This window comes from Salmo trutta, chromosome 38, assembly GCF_901001165.1.
Source record: "Salmo trutta chromosome 38, fSalTru1.1, whole genome shotgun sequence".
NCBI classification, from domain to species: domain Eukaryota; kingdom Metazoa; phylum Chordata; class Actinopteri; order Salmoniformes; family Salmonidae; genus Salmo; species Salmo trutta.
Genome location: NC_042994.1, coordinates 18,809,988 through 18,826,675, shown reverse-complemented (window position 1 = coordinate 18,826,675; position 16,688 = coordinate 18,809,988). Strand labels below are relative to the sequence as shown.

General features: G+C 43.8%; 1 protein-coding gene, 1 long non-coding RNA gene and 1 pseudogene across 2 annotated transcripts; 1 reads left to right on the top strand and 2 right to left on the bottom strand.

The window, feature by feature from the left end:
• Positions 1–1,043: 1,043 nt before the first annotated feature.
• LOC115178029 (uncharacterized) lies at positions 1,044–1,837 on the bottom strand. The gene is made up of 2 exons (XR_003872532.1): positions 1,536–1,837; positions 1,044–1,406 (listed from the first exon to the last, which is right to left on the bottom strand). It is a non-coding gene; the product is annotated as an uncharacterized LOC115178029 (long non-coding RNA).
• A 5,429-nt stretch (positions 1,838–7,266) lies between these two features.
• On the bottom strand, positions 7,267–7,976 carry LOC115178025 (uncharacterized; annotated as a pseudogene).
• Positions 7,977–10,596: 2,620 nt separating this feature from the next.
• LOC115177996 (uncharacterized) lies at positions 10,597–12,840 on the top strand. Its single transcript, XM_029739007.1, has 4 exons — positions 10,597–10,974; positions 11,162–11,716; positions 12,105–12,366; positions 12,704–12,840. Exons 1-4 carry the CDS (start codon positions 10,834–10,836, stop codon positions 12,838–12,840), a joined length of 1,095 nt encoding a protein of 364 aa, XP_029594867.1. The 5' UTR covers positions 10,597–10,833.
• The last annotated feature ends 3,848 nt before the right edge of the window (positions 12,841–16,688 follow it).

The window sequence follows — 16,688 nt, the reverse complement described above, 5'->3', positions numbered from 1 at the left end:
TTGTTAAGCTGTGGCCAATGGGAGAGTGGACCTGGTTAATGGAAGCTTGGGAAAAAAGAGAGGGAAAGAGACGTTGAGAAGAGGATGGTCGTTTTACATTAGGACCGTTGGTGAAGAAAATTATAAAAGAAGACGACAAAACTAGAACAAAACCCATACCTACTAAGACATGAAGGGAAATAACGATTTTATTTTATAAGAGAGTTGTTATAATTTTGTTAAAACTTAGTAAAGACTGAAGCTACCGTCTCATTGTGGAGGTTTTTGACAGCCTTGAGGTTAGCTTAGCATCGTGTAACACCGAGAGATAATTGCTTGGGAAAGCATAACAGTTCATGTTCCCATGGTATATCGGTTACGGCTAAGGAGTACTGTCTGCCTTGTAGCGGTGCTTGCTGTGGATTTTGTGAGGAAACCTGCAAGGAACTGCCATACTTCCCTGAAGGAATATCTACAAGTAGTGAGTAATCACAACGTGAGGTGCTTCTGGACTTTGTGTTTAGTCGTTTTTTAATATATATATATTTTTTTAGCTCCAATGCCCGCAAACGGGTTATTAGGCAAGCTTTAAATAATTTGGACATGGGTTGTACATGAGTCATTTATTTTTGATACTGTGCTGTGAAAATGTAATCATACACATATTGAACCTTATGTATGTTGCCATGGTGGAGTCATACTGTTTCAGTTTAATTTAATGCATGGGCTAGCCCAGGGGTCGGCAACCCAAAATGTTGAAAGAGCCATATTGGACCAAAAAAACAAATCTGTCTGGAGCCGCAAAAAATTAAAAGCCTTATAATGAAGGCAACACATGCTGTAAGTGTCTATATTAGCTATATTAGCCTACTATCAAAATGATAAGTAGGCTACAAATACATAATGAGCATTCATGATTAAACGTTTATTTTACCTGCAGCGCATCCTGGAGAGAATGACGCACAACGTGACTGTACGATGGTGCTTGAAGTTTAACTTCCATTATAATATTAATGTATTATGTTTCGTTGCATTGATGAAATTTTAGAAATACAATACAGAAATCAGATTTTTGATGTCATTTTTATTTTAGGATTCGAAAAAACAACAACAAAATGTGCAACGTGCATAATAGGCCTCCTGTAATTTCAGACCTCCCCATGGAAATAAAATGCGGTCCTTTTCAACCCTCAATAATACGATACAATCCTCTTCTCCTTTCCCCCCTTATCTGGGCAACAGACAGAGTGCAATAAAACAGCAGCCTTTTTAAAAGGTAAAGTATATAAAATTAAAATAATACAGTTTAAGTTCGATTTCTGTGCATTATCCTCTTCTCTTTAGTTTTCTGCAAATGTGCAAGGGTAAAATGCAGCAGCACCCTCTTCTCTTTTGACACGCACAATACAATGCAGCCATCCTCCAACCTGAGCAACAAAACACAATAATATCCCTATGTGTCATTCCAAATATATACTGACAAAAATCAGAAATCACTTTATAAAAACAGCCACTTTGTTACTAAATATGTGCCTATGACAGGATTGTGTTCTTACCCGTTTAATGTGACTTCTGTTTTCGGACATCACTGGACAGCTTCTCAACATCGGGCATGTAAGATGTAACTGTAATCTTCACGCAGGACTGCAAGCTCTCATCTGTGAGGCGGGTGCGGTATTTGGATTTTATGTAGTTCATGTTTGAGAATATCTGCTCGCTCAGGTATGTTGATCCAAAGATGGATAATACTCCAAATGCATATTTCTTCATGTTCCTATAACTGTCAGGAAGAATGGAAATGTCTTTCCACGTTACTCTTTTTGTTATTTGACAACTTCTCATTACAAAGCAAACATGCAGGCAATCCTTCCGCATTGGCAATGAAAGCAAATGATTCGGTCCAAGAACTGTGGAATCCTCTGTTCTCCTCAGCTATCTTTCTCTTTTTCCCTTTGGGAGCCATGGCCCATGACACACCCGCCGGTTTGTTTGCAACAGCCACCTGTCTGGCACTACGCCGAGCTGAAAGAAACGTGTGTCGCAGGCTATGACGTAAATCTTCGTTGACAGAAATGTTGAAATTAAATATTTATTATACACATTTTTACAGCATTGGATAATAAATTATATTAAAACAAAAAATATATTCACACCATCTTTTTCCATTTTCATATTTTTGAAAAAGCTCCAGGGAGCCACTAGGGCGGCGCTAAAGAGCCGCATGTGGCTCTAGAGCCACGGGTTGCCGATCCCCGGGCTAGCCTATCCTGATACAATATCAGAAACATATAATCATTTCATCTGAAGTTAATACCCTGTCGTCACCCTAGACAGTTTACAATAGGAATTCTTATTGGAGATGTCCTTCTCACCTAACATCCCATGCTGTGGAGATATTCTACATAAGTTAATATTGTGAGAGTCATATTCGAGCCTGGTGAGAGGGTTACATACAGCATAGCCCAGTGGTTCCCAACCAGGGGTACTAATAATTCTATTCTTATTTACAATAAAAGTTACCACAAAATGACCCCGACAGGGTTAGATTGTTTGGAATGAGCTTTAGATTCCCCCAAAAACCGTAGGGAGGACCCCCAGACCTCCCGCCACTTATATAAAAAAAAAAAGGCCTGCCCCTGGTAATCCATCTGGCCCTGCAGCCTTGTGGAGTTGTTAAGATACACTTTGGTGCTTTTCTCAGAACCTGGAAGTGCCTAATACTGGAAGCGCCTGATATCTCGTGATAGCTTCAGATGTCGGTGTTGAGCAAGAAGAGAGTGGTCCAAAGAAGGGAGAGGTCCATAGAGTAAGGTCGGTTAAGTAAGTCAGGCAGGCAGACAGTTGAAGACTCTGTGTCTCTTCGGTCTAATCGTACAAAACCCTTCCCATAGAAGATAACATTTCCTGATAGGTCTGTGCCTGAGAGAGAGACGTTCCGTAAATGTAATCTGTAATGCATGTTGCGTGAGACAAGCAACTTGATCACATTTGTAGTGACAAAGTCAGTAGGTATCTGAATTGGAGCTTACATTTTCATGGGTTGCCACTCCATCACGTGGTCGAGTCGTTGGCATTGTTATCAACGTTCTACAGCCACATTGATGTCCAAAAGTAAATGACTTTGAATGGGAGCTATGACCGTTTCGCCTAAAATACACTATAGTGGCTTCGAAATACAATGACGTTGCTAAAGTAGGCAAATATTTAGTAGGAAATGACTGCCATTATCATCATGTCATGGAATTTACTTTAGACAGATGGCAATGTTGTCATTAGCTAGCAAAGTTTGTAAGAAAAAAATGTGGTGGTCTCCACTCAATCTCTTAGCTAGCAAGCTAACGTTACACTGCAACTAAAGTCAATCTGGAGACCTCAAAATGAAGACGCAAGGTTTTGCTACTAATAAGTTGCCTTCTTTAGATATTGCATCGTGTTTTTAAGCCACAGTAATGCACTTTAGACCAAATCTTCATCAGTGCCTATTGAGGATGTATTGAGTAAATGTTCAGCTGGCTGTCCTGGCAGTCCTAAAACGAATGTTCAAAACAATATTGTGATGAAACGCGCAACACATGTATAGCTCAGTAGTCTCAGAAACCAGAACCAAATTATGCATGCTGGCCATCTACTAGATTTTGTTCTGGGGGCAGACCAACCTGGTCTCAGAGCATTTTGTATTATTATATATATATTTTTTAATTAACCTTTGTTTAACTAGGCAAGTCAGTATGTGTTCTGTATGTAAATCCGAGACACCCCAGTTAGTATGATATGTTACCTTTCGTATAGTATGTATTCATTTCTGGTTGTCCATCACCCATTTTGTATGATATGCTACAATTCGTATTATGTTACAAATTTGCAAAACGTTCAATATGTTACATATTTGGTACACATATATGTTAAGAATTTGTGAAACGTAAAATATGCTACAATTTTACCTAGGTGGATAGCGTTAGCTACCTGGTTGGCATTAGCTAGGCTAGGGGTTTGGGTTAAGGTTAGGGTTGCGAGTTAGGTTTAAAGGGGAAGGGTTAGCTAAAAGGGTTAAGTTTATGTTTAGGGGAAGGATTAGCTAACGTGCTAAGTATTTGCAAAGTAGCATAAAAGTAGTAAGTGGCTAAAATGCTAAAGTTGTCCATGATGAGATTTGAACTCGCAACCTTTGGGTTGCTAGACGTTCACGTTATATGCCCACCTATCTACCCTGACCAACCACTGTACTTTCATTTTTGCAATAAGTAACCATTTGTCTTATTAACTATATGAGACATATACTAAATGGAGGTTTGGATTTCCATACAGAATAATACCAAATGCTCTGAGACCAGGTTGGGCAAACGTAGTCATACTGTGTGTGTGTGTGTGTGCTATTACCAAATTCTTTAGACTTCACAGAGCAGCCTTGTATCAATCGGGAGTAGGCTAACTTTCTGGACTTTAGTGTTTCTTCAATATTTGCTTTTTAGAGTCACGGTTGGTCCAAGAGTAACACAAATGTTGAATTAAGCATACAGACCTAACGCTAAATCACTAGCTGTTCAGTTCAGGCAGGGATTCAATTTATAGCGCAGCACACTGGAAAGCTGATGATGCAGCGCAGCGTTTAAATTAATTTTCCTCGATGTACGCAGAGATCGCGTTAACAATAAATTCTGCAGATGAATGCTCAATCGGAAATGACGTTTAGATGTCAAGCGTGTTTAAGGGGATTGAATCCCAGCCTAAATCCACATTTGCCTGAAACATGAGACAAGGACTAAGTTTGCCTAACCCCTAGTCGGAACAGTCCTTCTGAGATACTGTATCTACCACTATGCTAGAGTTATCTGCAGTCGGATTCAATGTGTAAATACAATTCATTTAAGTGATCAAAAATGGATGTAAATGTCCTACTATTAAAAAAAAAAATGTATTCCATGTTTAATCTGTGACAGGTAGGACTAGCTCAAACTAGAGCAAGGGCCTCTTGTCACAAGGGAATATTCTCAATTGGGAAAAGTCTGCCCTCTCCTTGACTTCTCCTTCCAACTCTCATCCGTGACCATAAATACCGTTAGGGCTAGCGGGACACCTGTCGACAACTTCCGGTGAAATTGGAGGGCGCACAATTCAAATAAATAACCATACAAATTAGGGATAATAAACATTTAGGTACATACAAGTGTCTTATATTAGTTAAAAGCTTATAAAGTCTTGTTCATCTAACTGCATTGTCCGATTTACAATAGGCTTTACAGCGAAAGCATGCGATTGTTTGAGTGCGACGACCCACATCAAAATATTTTTTAACCAGCACAGGCTTCATAAAATCACAAATAGCGACTTTAAATATTCACTAACTTTTTGAAAATCTTCCTCTGATTTGCAATCCAAAGTTTCCCAGCTACAACATGCATGGTCGTTTTGTTAGATAAAATCCTACTTTATATCCCAAAAAGTCTGTGCCATCGATTTTTGAGTTATCCACTCGTTCAACATGAAGAGAAAGGACTCCAAAAGGCTACCGCTAAACTTTGTTAAAACAAGTCAAAATACGTTTCTATTTAATCCTCATGTGACGACCCTCCCACTCTGTCTGCCGAATTCTTTCTCTTTGCTCTTGTTTTCCTTAATAGGATGTCGGTGGGCGGAGCCAGGAGGGTCGTAAGCGAAATGGGACACAATCCTGGGCTCTGGTGTGTCCCACGGTAAATGCACCTCTTCCCCATTTATTGAGGAGATCCTGTCCATGCAGACACTGATAGATTTTGGCTGTGGCCTTTTGTTAGTTTGCTTTGGCACCTTTCAACAACCTGCATTATCACATTTATGCATGCAAACACTCACTTACACTACTAATTACACACACTATTGTTAATTGTATTTAGTTTACTTATTTAATAAATATATTTTCTTATTCCTTGTCTCCACGTTGTCTCCCTTTTGTTACGAACTTGGAGCCGGTTCGTGACACTCGGGTACTAAAATGTAATTAAACTATAATATTTCATACGGAAAGAAGTATGTTCAATAGAAAAGCAAAATTAGCAGGTGCGTTTCCTCTTCGTCTCGCGCACACAGACTGATTTCCAACTCAAAATTCTTCCTCATTTGGGAAACCTTGAACAAAGACTGTTGACGTCTAGTGGAAGCCATAGGAGTTGCAATCTGGGAGCTGGATTTGGATATGACCCTATACGTTCCATTGGAAGAGCATGGGCTCTCAAAAAGAAAACAAATTCCGGTTGGTTTTTCTTTAGATATTCTCCTACCATATCAATTGTGATATTGTCTCATACATTATTTCTACAAACTTCAAAGTGTTTTCTATCCAATGGTACCAATTATATGCATCTCCTGCCTTCTGGGCCTGAGTAACAGGCAGTTTACTTTGGGCACGTCAGTCAGACAGGAAGTGGAGAAAAATAGACCCTAGCCTGAAGAAGTGGTCGCCATATGTAGTAGAGTGTCAATTCGTTAATACACTGTAGGTGAACGGAGGAGTTTGCGCCTCTCCTCGATTGCTTCCTCCGGTGGATGATACTCAGGTGTATTTTATTGTGGAAATAGTTTAGAAAGCTGCCACACCCCCTTAGAATGAGCTGTTTGCTACTCAACCTTATATCTATAAAATGTCTAGCACAACTAGCTAAATTTATTTTGAACTCTTTAAACATGTATTATGGAATTTTTCCTCTGTAAACGTAATTTGCCTGCTAGTGGAGGAGAGTCTCATTTCACACGTGTGCATTTTTCCACGTTACCTTTTTCAAAAAGAGGTGAGGATTAGACGGAGTTGAGGACATGAGGAATTTAGCAAATCCAATTGAGATTCTCCCTAGGCCTTTTTCTCAAATGGATTTCATTGACTCCTCATGTCCTCTCCTCACATCCTTTTGAAATTGCGCTAATGCATTATGTCTAGATTTCGGTATACTAATACTGGGCATGCGTTTGTTGCAGCAGCTACTTTTGCTACAATGTAGCCTTCGACGCTCATTGTGTGTAATCTGCCACCCAGCATTAAAACAGTTTAATTAAAACTAGCTTGTTTGTCAATGAAACTCTCATGGTACTGAATCTAACTTTAAAGACTAAAAGGAAAGAATAACAAAGCAACAGTAAACATGTCGTCAATGGCAAGATGCATCATTCACACAAGTTTAGTTAAAACCGGGCCAGTGGTGTCAGAGATCTCGTGTGACTAACTAACGTGAGCATTGTACGTACGAACGGCCGGAGACAGAGCCATAGTCCCCCTCCGATTTCATCGTGGGTGACAATGAGTGAACCAATAAATATTAATTTATTTCCACACAAACTTTTTTTATTGTCGAATTAACAAATAATGTCATAGTATCCAGTATTTCGAAGCTGTCACTTTAAACTGCTCCTTTTGCAGACGTGTTTGTAAATAAAAGGGCATACAGTGGCGCCACACCCCCAACACACCTCCAGAGAGTGGCCAATCGGTGTCTGCATCTTGCACCCCTTACACCTGCCCACTTGATTCTTCCAAATGTCTCTGCAGACTGATGAGCTTTTCGAGGGCTTGCTTCGTGGCCTGGGTCGCCACAGTGTGCGATGCCATTCACCGCCACCCACTTTGGATCTTTAACGCAGTCCTCCTCATGCCCAATGACGGCGGAGGGCAGCCAGGCTGTATCGTATCCTCTCTGTTGCCACGAGCACCACATTGCTACATTCTGCCTATCCATCTTCTTCACGCGGCCCACCCGGACCTTCAGCTGCAATATCACGTGTTCTCCAGTGGGGCACCCACCGGGGTAACCTTGCGCCTTGGCTATGTCCCGACTGCAGTAGACCCCCAGGCCCAACGTGCCCCCCGTCGAGGGCCGGAACCCCAATGTGATGATGGCTCGTTCACTGTCACGGTGGGTGCTGTGGTACATGGTGTAGACTTGTCTGCCCCGTGGTGCCTGGCCAGGTTTCAGGACAATCTGCTTCTCAATCACAGCCTCTCAACCGGTGAACTGCATCAACTTCGCTGGCATGGCTCTGCTAACGGACACACAGTTGACACCAATTTGTAAACCGATGAGATCAATCAATCAAATGTATTTATAAAGACCTTTTATACATCAGTAGTTATCACAAAGTGCTTTACAGTAACCCAGCCTAGACCCCAAAGTACAAGCAAAGCAGAAGTGAGAGCACAGTGGTGTAACGGCTGTCGTAATGAGAAGGGCAGCGTGATAAGTGCTCATATTTTATTTCACTATGGAACACTTGAACAACATAACAAAACGAAAACAAGCCAACAGTTCTGTCAGGTAACAGAAAACTAAACAGAAAACAACTACCCACAAACACAGGTGGGAAAAGGCTGCCTAAGTATGATTCCCAATCAGAGACAACAATAGACGGCTGCCTCTGATTGGAAACCATACTCGGCCAAAACAAATATAAATATATATATATAATGACATAGAATGCCCACCCCATATCACACCCTGACCTAACCAAACAGAGAAATTGGCTCTCTCAGGTAAGGGCGTGACCAATGGCTTGGAAAAATTCCCATATAGGAACCTGGAGAGGAACCCAGCTCAGAGAGCCTATCCTCTTCTGGCTGTACCTCATAATCATCAGTGACAAAATCTACGACTCATAGCATACGTATCGGTGAATCGTTGTGAGAGTGTAATCAATGTGTAATAACTACAGAAAAAATGTATGAACATGTTAAATTATGTGACGTGGAGTCGTATTCAGGTCCTGATTAGTCAATAAGCTTATTTGACGCGTCTAATAGTGTTATTTGACGTATATTTTTGACACGCAAAGACCCAAACGGCGTTCCATATGTACCGGGTTAGGCTATATGTGTTGTACACACACATCAATAATGTATTGATGAAAAAACATATTGAAGACATAGTGTCACGGCTGTCGAAAGGAGCAGACCAAAGTGCAGCGTGGTTGTAGTTCCACATTTTATTTAATCTGTGAAACTTTGCAATAGATAAATAACTGACTTGACAAAAACAACAAACCGTGACGCAGAGAGAAACAAACACTACTCAAAATATACTGCTCAAAAAAATAAAGGGAACACTTAAACAACACATCCTAGATCTGAATGAAATAAATAATCTTATTAAATACTTCTTTCTTTACATAGTTGAATGTGCTGACAACAAAATCACACAAAAACAATCAATGGAAATCCAATTTATCAACCCATGGAGGTCTGGATTTGGAGTCACACTCAAAATTGAAGTGGAAAACCACACTACAGGCTGATCCAACTTTGATGTAATGTCCTTAAAACAAGTCAAAATGAGGCTCAGTAGTGTGTGTGGCCTCCACGTGCCTGTATGACCTCCCTACAACGCCTGGGCATTCTCCTGATGAGTTGGCGGATGGTCTCCTGAGGGATCTCCTCCCAGACCTGGACTAAAGCATCTGCCAACTCCTGGACAGTCTGTGGTGCAACGTGGCGTTGGTGGATGGAGCGAGACATGATGTCCCAGATGTGCTCAATTGGATTCAGGTCTGGGGAACGGGCGGGCCAGTCCATAGCATCAATGCCTTCCTCTTGCAGGAACTGCTGACACACTCCAGCCACATGAGGTCTAGCATTGTCTTGCATTAGGAGGAACCCAGGGCCAACCGCACCAGCATATGGTCAAAAAAAGGGTCTGAGGATCTCATCTCAGTACCTAATGGCAGTCAGGCTACCTCTGGCGAGCACATGGAGGGCTGGGCGGCCCCCCAAAGAAATGCCACCCCACACCATGACTGACCCACCGCCAAACCGGTCATGCTGGAGGATGTTGCAGGCAGCAGAACGTTCTCCACAGCGTCTCCAGACTCTGTCACGTCTGTCACGTGCTCCGTGTGAACCTGCTTTCCTATGAAGAGCACAGGGCGCCTGTAGCGAATTTGCCAATCTTGGTGTTCTCTGGCAAATGCCAAACGTCCTGCACGGTGTTGGGCTGTAAGCACAACCCCCACCTGTGGACGTCGGGACCTCATACCACCCTCATGGAGTCTGTTTCTGACCGTTTGAGCAGACACATGCACATTTGTGGCCTGCTGGAGGTCATTTTGCAGTGCTCTGGCAGTGCTCCTCCTTGCACAAAGGCGGAGGTAGCGGTCCTGCTGCTGGGTTGTTACCCTCCTACGACCTCCTCCACGTCTCCTGATGTACTGGCCTGTCTCCTGGTAGCGCCTCCATGCTCTGTACACTACGCTGACAGACACAGCATCCCTCTTGCCACAGCTCGCATTGATGTGCCATCCTGGATGAGCTGCACTACCTGAGCCACTTGTGTGGGTTGTAGACTCCGTCTCATGCTACCACTAGAGTGAAAGCACCGCCAGCATTCAAAAGTGACCAAAACATCAGCCAGGAAGCATAGGAACTGAGAAGTGGTCTGTGGTCCCCACCTGCAGAACCACTCCTTTATTGGGGGTGTCTTGCTAATTGCCTATAATTTCCACCTGTTGTCTATTCCATTTGCACAACAGCATGTGAAATTTATTGTCAATCAGTGTTGCTTTCTAAGTGGACAGTTTGATTTCACAGAAGTGTGATTGACTTGGAGTTACATTGTGTTGTTTAAGTGTTCCCTTTATTTTTTTGAGCAGTGTATATATAGTATTTACAAATTCATCACACATTTATGATTTTATATGGGAATCAAAAAGCTTTCATGGATGTTCACCATGTGCTCAGTGCTGTCAACAGACCCCATTATGACATCACAATGTAACGGAATCCTTGCCATGATATCATTGCTGGTTCCATCTGACAAGCAAAATTTCATTTCCACTCATTTCATGATAGTTCTCTCACAGAGATAGGTTAAGTTCTTATTTTGAGAGTGTTAATATTTATCATCAATGGCTTATCGAGGAAGAAAATCAAGTGAGTTTGACAAACTCCAGAAGGAGAACTCTCAGATGAAGAGCGTCATCGAAAACTTGAGGAAGCAAAACATGGCTTTAAACCAACAGGATGACCAGGACAAGTTTTCAAGTTTTGTAAGGCTCATCAGTATTTCAAACGTTTTTCAAAAATATCACTGTGTTTATTTTGTGGTTTCATAGACATATAGTAGGCCTACATCCATAACATCTTTAGCTTAAAAGCTTTATATGACACACTGTAGAAACTATTTTGACTACTTCCCTTCTGCTATTCATTTCATACTGTACCATTGTGATCCAGGGCTATCAGGAGAGCTACCCAATCCCAGAGGGCCATCGGGGCTTCATCAGTGATGCCAGACTTCTGCAGATGCAGAGAGCTGAGAGAGAGGCCATGGAAGCAAAGCAAAGAAAGATAAGTGCTATCCATGAGAATTATGTCCGGACTGCTCTCATCGGGGTTGGCAGCACCTTCGCGCACCACTTCGTCCCCTCTATTCAGTGCATTCCGCGGCCGAAAGCTCCACCGAGGCCTTTGCCACGAAGGCTTGAACACATAGCTCTGGCCCCACTGAAGAACGTGGTGGGGGTGGACGGAGCCCAAGTTCGACCCGGATCTCACTCTCTGGAGTCCATCCAGGTGAATAAGTCATTCAGCAGCAGTAGCGTGCGGCCTGTTCCCGTCCCTCCCACTGGAGCTCCCTCCAAGAGGGGCAAGAAGAAGAAGGAGGGCAGGCGGGGAGTCAAAGCCCTGAAAGTCCAGTTGGACCAGGGCTGTGCTGACAAGAATGGACCCATTGACCTGATGGAGGAGGTGAGGGACATCGAGGCTCACCTGAAGGAGGAGGCCTGGAAGGTAGGATGGACTTTGAATTTATTGTAAATGTGAAAATTTGTGAAAACACAAGTGTAGACCTTACTGTGAAACCAACAGTGCAGTTCAAGAAGAGTTAGGAAAATATTTAACAAATAAACTAATGTAAACAATAATAATAATAAAAGTAACACAATGACATAACAATAACGAGGCTATATACAGGGGGCATCGGTACCGAGTCAATGTGCGGGGGTACAGGTTAGTTGAGGGTTACAGTGTGCGGGGGTACAGGTTAGAAAGGATACTCTCTTTGACGGCATGATAGAATAGATCCTAGAATACAGGATCTCTGTGTATTAGTTTATGTATATACTAGTTCTATATGCATTTCTATGATGGGAGCAATCTTTTCTGGTCTACGCCAAAGGTGGTACATGAGGTGAAGGCCATGGGCAGGAGAAGTTTGGGCTCGGCCATGTCCATGGGGGAAATAGCCACCAGCTCTCTGGGAAGCCTGAGCTCAGTGGATATGAACACCCCTGCGGAGCTCCGTGACTACTTGGATGTTGGGACCCCGGTAAAGTCGCGTGACAGCCCACCCAGGCCTGCTCCCCCTCCTACCAAGCCCAGGAGCAAACTGCCTCGGCCTACAAGGTTCCTTAGCCTTCAAAAGGCTGACACCTGCTCAGGTCAGTCCCTCTCATGTACTCACACTAATTTAAATTAGACAGCGAGATGAAGCTAGGTAGACTCATAGTAGGAAGGGAAGGGACACAAATGGATTTAGCCCAGGGCTAAGACATTTTTCCACACTTGCTTTGCCTGTTGCACAGTGAGATAACCTTTGCTCAAGGCGAATTAGACCCTGCTTCTGAGCAGGTTGAGCACCAAAAATGTGTGCTAAATTTAAAATGATATCATAATGAACTAAGATGTTCTAGTGTTAAAAGCTACAAACAGATATGGAAATGAGTAAATACATACATACAGTTCACAGAAAGATAGATGTCTGCTGTCAACCCATAGACAAGAAGGCAGCCAGTGAGCCAAAGGGCCAAATAAAGAAAGGTCAGGACCAGGCCAGATTGCAGCCCCTGTCCAACCCAGAGCAGGCCCTGACTAAGACCTTTAAGCTGCTCCACTCTACCTCTGATGACTGGTGAGCATTCACTGTAGACAAGACCAATGGAGCTAGGCTAAAGGAAGCACAGTGTAGTGTCCTTGGAAATGTAGATTTGAGCTACAGAGCGTAGAAACTTCTGAAATTAGACTTCCTGTTAATCCACTATGAGCTCCTTGGTTTTCTTTGCATTGAGGGCCAGGTTGTTGTCAGCGCACCATGCAGCCAGGTGCTTGACCTCCTCCCTGTAGGCTGACTCGTCATTGTCACTGATCAGACCTACCACCGTGGTAGGTCTGATCAAAATGTTGTTTAAATGCTGAGCTTACACGGAACCCAAACTGGCTGCGCGAGTGCTCCATAGTGTTGACAGTACAAAATAAAACAACTAATTTACAAAAAACTTTGCAGCACAAACAAGTTACAACGTGAAATCGCCTCTATCCCATTCAGACCTTAGAGGACCAAACTACATCTCCCATAATGCAACGCCCGCACCAGCTCAGCTAACCGTCTGCATCACAGAAAGGCATGCTAGCTAGCAACAGCAGCACTTTTAGCACTCTGTAAACTATATTAATAACAACAATAAAACTCTGAAAGTTACATGTTTCTATAGTCTCACATTCCCTTATAACAATATCTACAGCATTAACCTTGGGATGTTTTATTTATTTCACGATATGGACTTCTACAAAGGAGTAATCTGCAAGACACACCTTTCTCAGTGTTTTCTCGGACTGAGGAGAATGGCAACTACGGGTAGTACCAGGGTGTTAGTAGGTGACGCAAGCACCCAGATGAAATAAAATATATTTAATGAAACAAAACCCGAAGATTGTCACGTCCTGGCCAGTATAAGGGTTAATTAGTATTGTAGTTTGGTCAGGACGTGGCAGAGGGTATTTGTTTTATGTGGTTCGGAGTGGTGTGTTTTTGTTGAAGGGGCATTTGGTTTAAGTATTCCGGGGTTTTTTGGGCACTGTTTGGTTTTCTGGTATTCTATGTTTAGTCTAGTATGTATGTTTCTATGTTTGGTTAATTGGGGTTGGGACTCTCAGTTGAAGGCAGGTGTTGTCTATCAGCCTTTGATTGAGAGTCCCATATATTAGGGTGTGTTTGTGGTTGTTATTTGTGGGTGATTGTTCTGTGTTGAGCCTTATGCTTGGCCAGACTGTTTGTAGTTGTTCGTTCGTTCGTTCATTTTCGTGTTTTGTTATTTTGGTATTCATTTTTGAAAAAAAAATAATAATCATCAAGATGAGAAAACACATACCTGCTGCGTTTTGGTCCTCCTTCACCGACGACAACCGTTGACAGAATCACCCACCACTCAAGGACCAAGCAGCAGATGAAGGAGCAGAAGGATTTCGAGTTGGACTGGCGGGAGAAGTGGACTTGGGAGGAAGTTCTGGACGGGGCCGGACCTTGGCACCAGGCTGAGGAGTATCGCCGCCCGCAGTGGGAAATTGAGGCAGCCAAGGCAGAGAGGGGCGGAGGTACGAGGCCAGAGACGCGCTGAGGGAGAAGCACGAGAGGCACCCCCAATAATTTTTTTGGGGGGGGCACACGGGTAGTTTGGCTAGGCGAAGGAAGAGCCGGAAGCCAGCTACCCGTGGTTATATGGAGGAGCGTATGGGGTGGAGAGCGCTATGTTTCGCTGAGAAGCGCACTATCTCACCCCGCTCGTACAGGGCTACTAGTTCCATCCAGCCAAGGCGGGTTGTGCAGGAGGTAAGATCTAGACCGGCTGTGCGCCTCCATAGCCCTGGGTTTCCAGCTCCTGTCTCTCGTGCGGACCCGGAAGTGCGTCAACCCAGTCCGACTCGTCCTGTTCCCGCTCCCCGCACTAGCCTTCAAGTGCGTAAACCCAGCACCGCCAGTCAACAGTCGTCAGAGCTGCCCGCCAGTCAACAGTCGTCGGCGCTGCCCGCCAGTCAACAGTCGTCGGCGCTGCCCGCCAGTCAACAGTCGTCGGAGCTGCCCGCCAGTCAACAGTCGTCGGAGCTGCCCGCCAGTCAACAGTCGTCGGAGCTGCCCGCCAGTCAACAGTCGTCGGAGCTGCCCGCCAGTCAACAGTCGTCGGAGCTGCCCGCCAGTCAACAGTCGTCGGAGCTGCCCGCCAGTCAACAGTCGTCGGAGCTGCCCGCCAGTCAACAGTCGCCGGAGTGGCCAGACTGCGCTGAACTGCCCCGAGTGGCCAGACTGCCCTGAACTGCCCCGAGTGGCCAGACTGCCCTGAACTGCCCCGAGTGGCCAGACTGCCCTGAACTGCCCCGAGTGGCCAGACTGCCCTGAACTGCCCCGAGTTGCCAGACTGCCCAGACTGTCCCGAGTTGCCAGACTGTCCCGAGCTGCCAGACTGCCCAGACTGTCCCGAGCTGCCAGACTGCCCAGACAGCCTGGAACGGCCTGAGCCGGAGCCACCTCCAGAAATAGGTGGGTTGGGGAGGGGGGTGTAGCACAGTGCCGTCGTTGACGGCAGCCACCCTCCCTTCCCTCCCTTTAGAAAAGGGGAATTTTTCTTTTGGTGTTGCTTGGGGATATTTTTTGTTAAGGTGCTTCCGGGGTAGCACCTTTAAGGGGGGTGTACTGTCACGTCCTGGCCAGTATAAGGGTTAATTAGTATTGTAGTTTGGTCAGGACGTGGCAGAGGGTATTTGTTTTATGTGGTTCGGGGTGGTGTGTTTTTGTTGAAGGGGCATTTGGTTTAACCTGTCTGGGCTAGGGGGCAGTATTGAGAATTTTGGAAAAAATATGTTCCCATTTTTAACTGCCTCCTACACCAACTCAGAAGCTAGAATATGCATATTATTGTTCAGGTTTGGATAGAAAACACTCTGAATTTTCTAAAACTGTTTGAATGGTGTCTGTGAGTATAACAGAACTCCTATGGCAGGCAAAAACCTGACAAGGTTTCAAGCAGGAAGTACCCTGTCTGACAAGGAGTCGTGCGTCTTACATCTTTTTATTGAAAAGTAAGGATCTTAGCTGTAACGTGACAATTCCCAGGGCTCCGATAGGCTCTCAGAGCCCGGGAAATAACTGAAGGTTTACGAGGGAGTCTCAGGCTGAAACACATTATCACCTTTTGTAAGTGGCTGCTCCGAGGACCTTTGAATGAGGCGCGTGCATGAGTCGCTCCTGAGGAGAAATTTTATTCGGCTGTTTAGGCTCAATGCATACTCCCGGTCGGAATATTATCACTTATCTACGAGATAACTGGCATAAAAATTGGTTTTAAACAGCGGTTGACATGCTTCGAAGTACGGTAATGGAATATTTAGACATTTTTGACACGCCAATGCGCCATGCGCGGGACCGTGAAGAAGCATTCTGATAGTGTCTAGAACTCACGAACAAAACGTCGCTGTTTGGATATAACGATGGATTATTTGGGACCAAACCAACATTTGTTATTGAAGTAGAAGTCCTGGCAGTGTATTCTGATGAAGAACAAGCAAGGTAAGAACATTTTTCTTATAGGAAATGTGATTTTGGTGGAGGCTGACCTGGGTGGGTATCTAAATAGCTAGCCCTGTAATGCCGGGCTATGTACTTAGATTATTGCAAAATGTGCTTCATCCGAAAAGCTATTTTAAAATCGGACATATCGAGTGCATAGAGGAGTAATGTATCTATAATTCTTAAAATAATTGTTATGCTTTTTGTGAACGTTTATCGTGAGTAATTTAGCAAACTGTTAGTAAATTTTCCGGAAGTTTGCGGGGGTTATGCTTTTTCTGAACGTCACATGCTAATGCAAAAAGCTGTTTTTTGATATAAATATGAACTTGATTGAACAGACATGCATGTATTGTATAACACAATGTCCTAGGTGTGTCATCTGATGAAGATCATCAAAGGTTAGTGCTGCATTTAGCTGTGGTT

Coding starts and splice junctions, on each gene's coding strand:
- LOC115177996 (XM_029739007.1), top strand. CDS start 10,834: ATGGCTTATCGAGGAAGAAAATCAAGTGAGTTTGACAAACTCCAGAAG. Junction 11,717..12,104: donor TGAAGGAGGAGGCCTGGAAG/GTAGGATGGACT, acceptor TCTACGCCAAAG/GTGGTACATGAGGTGAAGGC. Junction 12,367..12,703: donor AAAGGCTGACACCTGCTCAG/GTCAGTCCCTCT, acceptor GTCAACCCATAG/ACAAGAAGGCAGCCAGTGAG.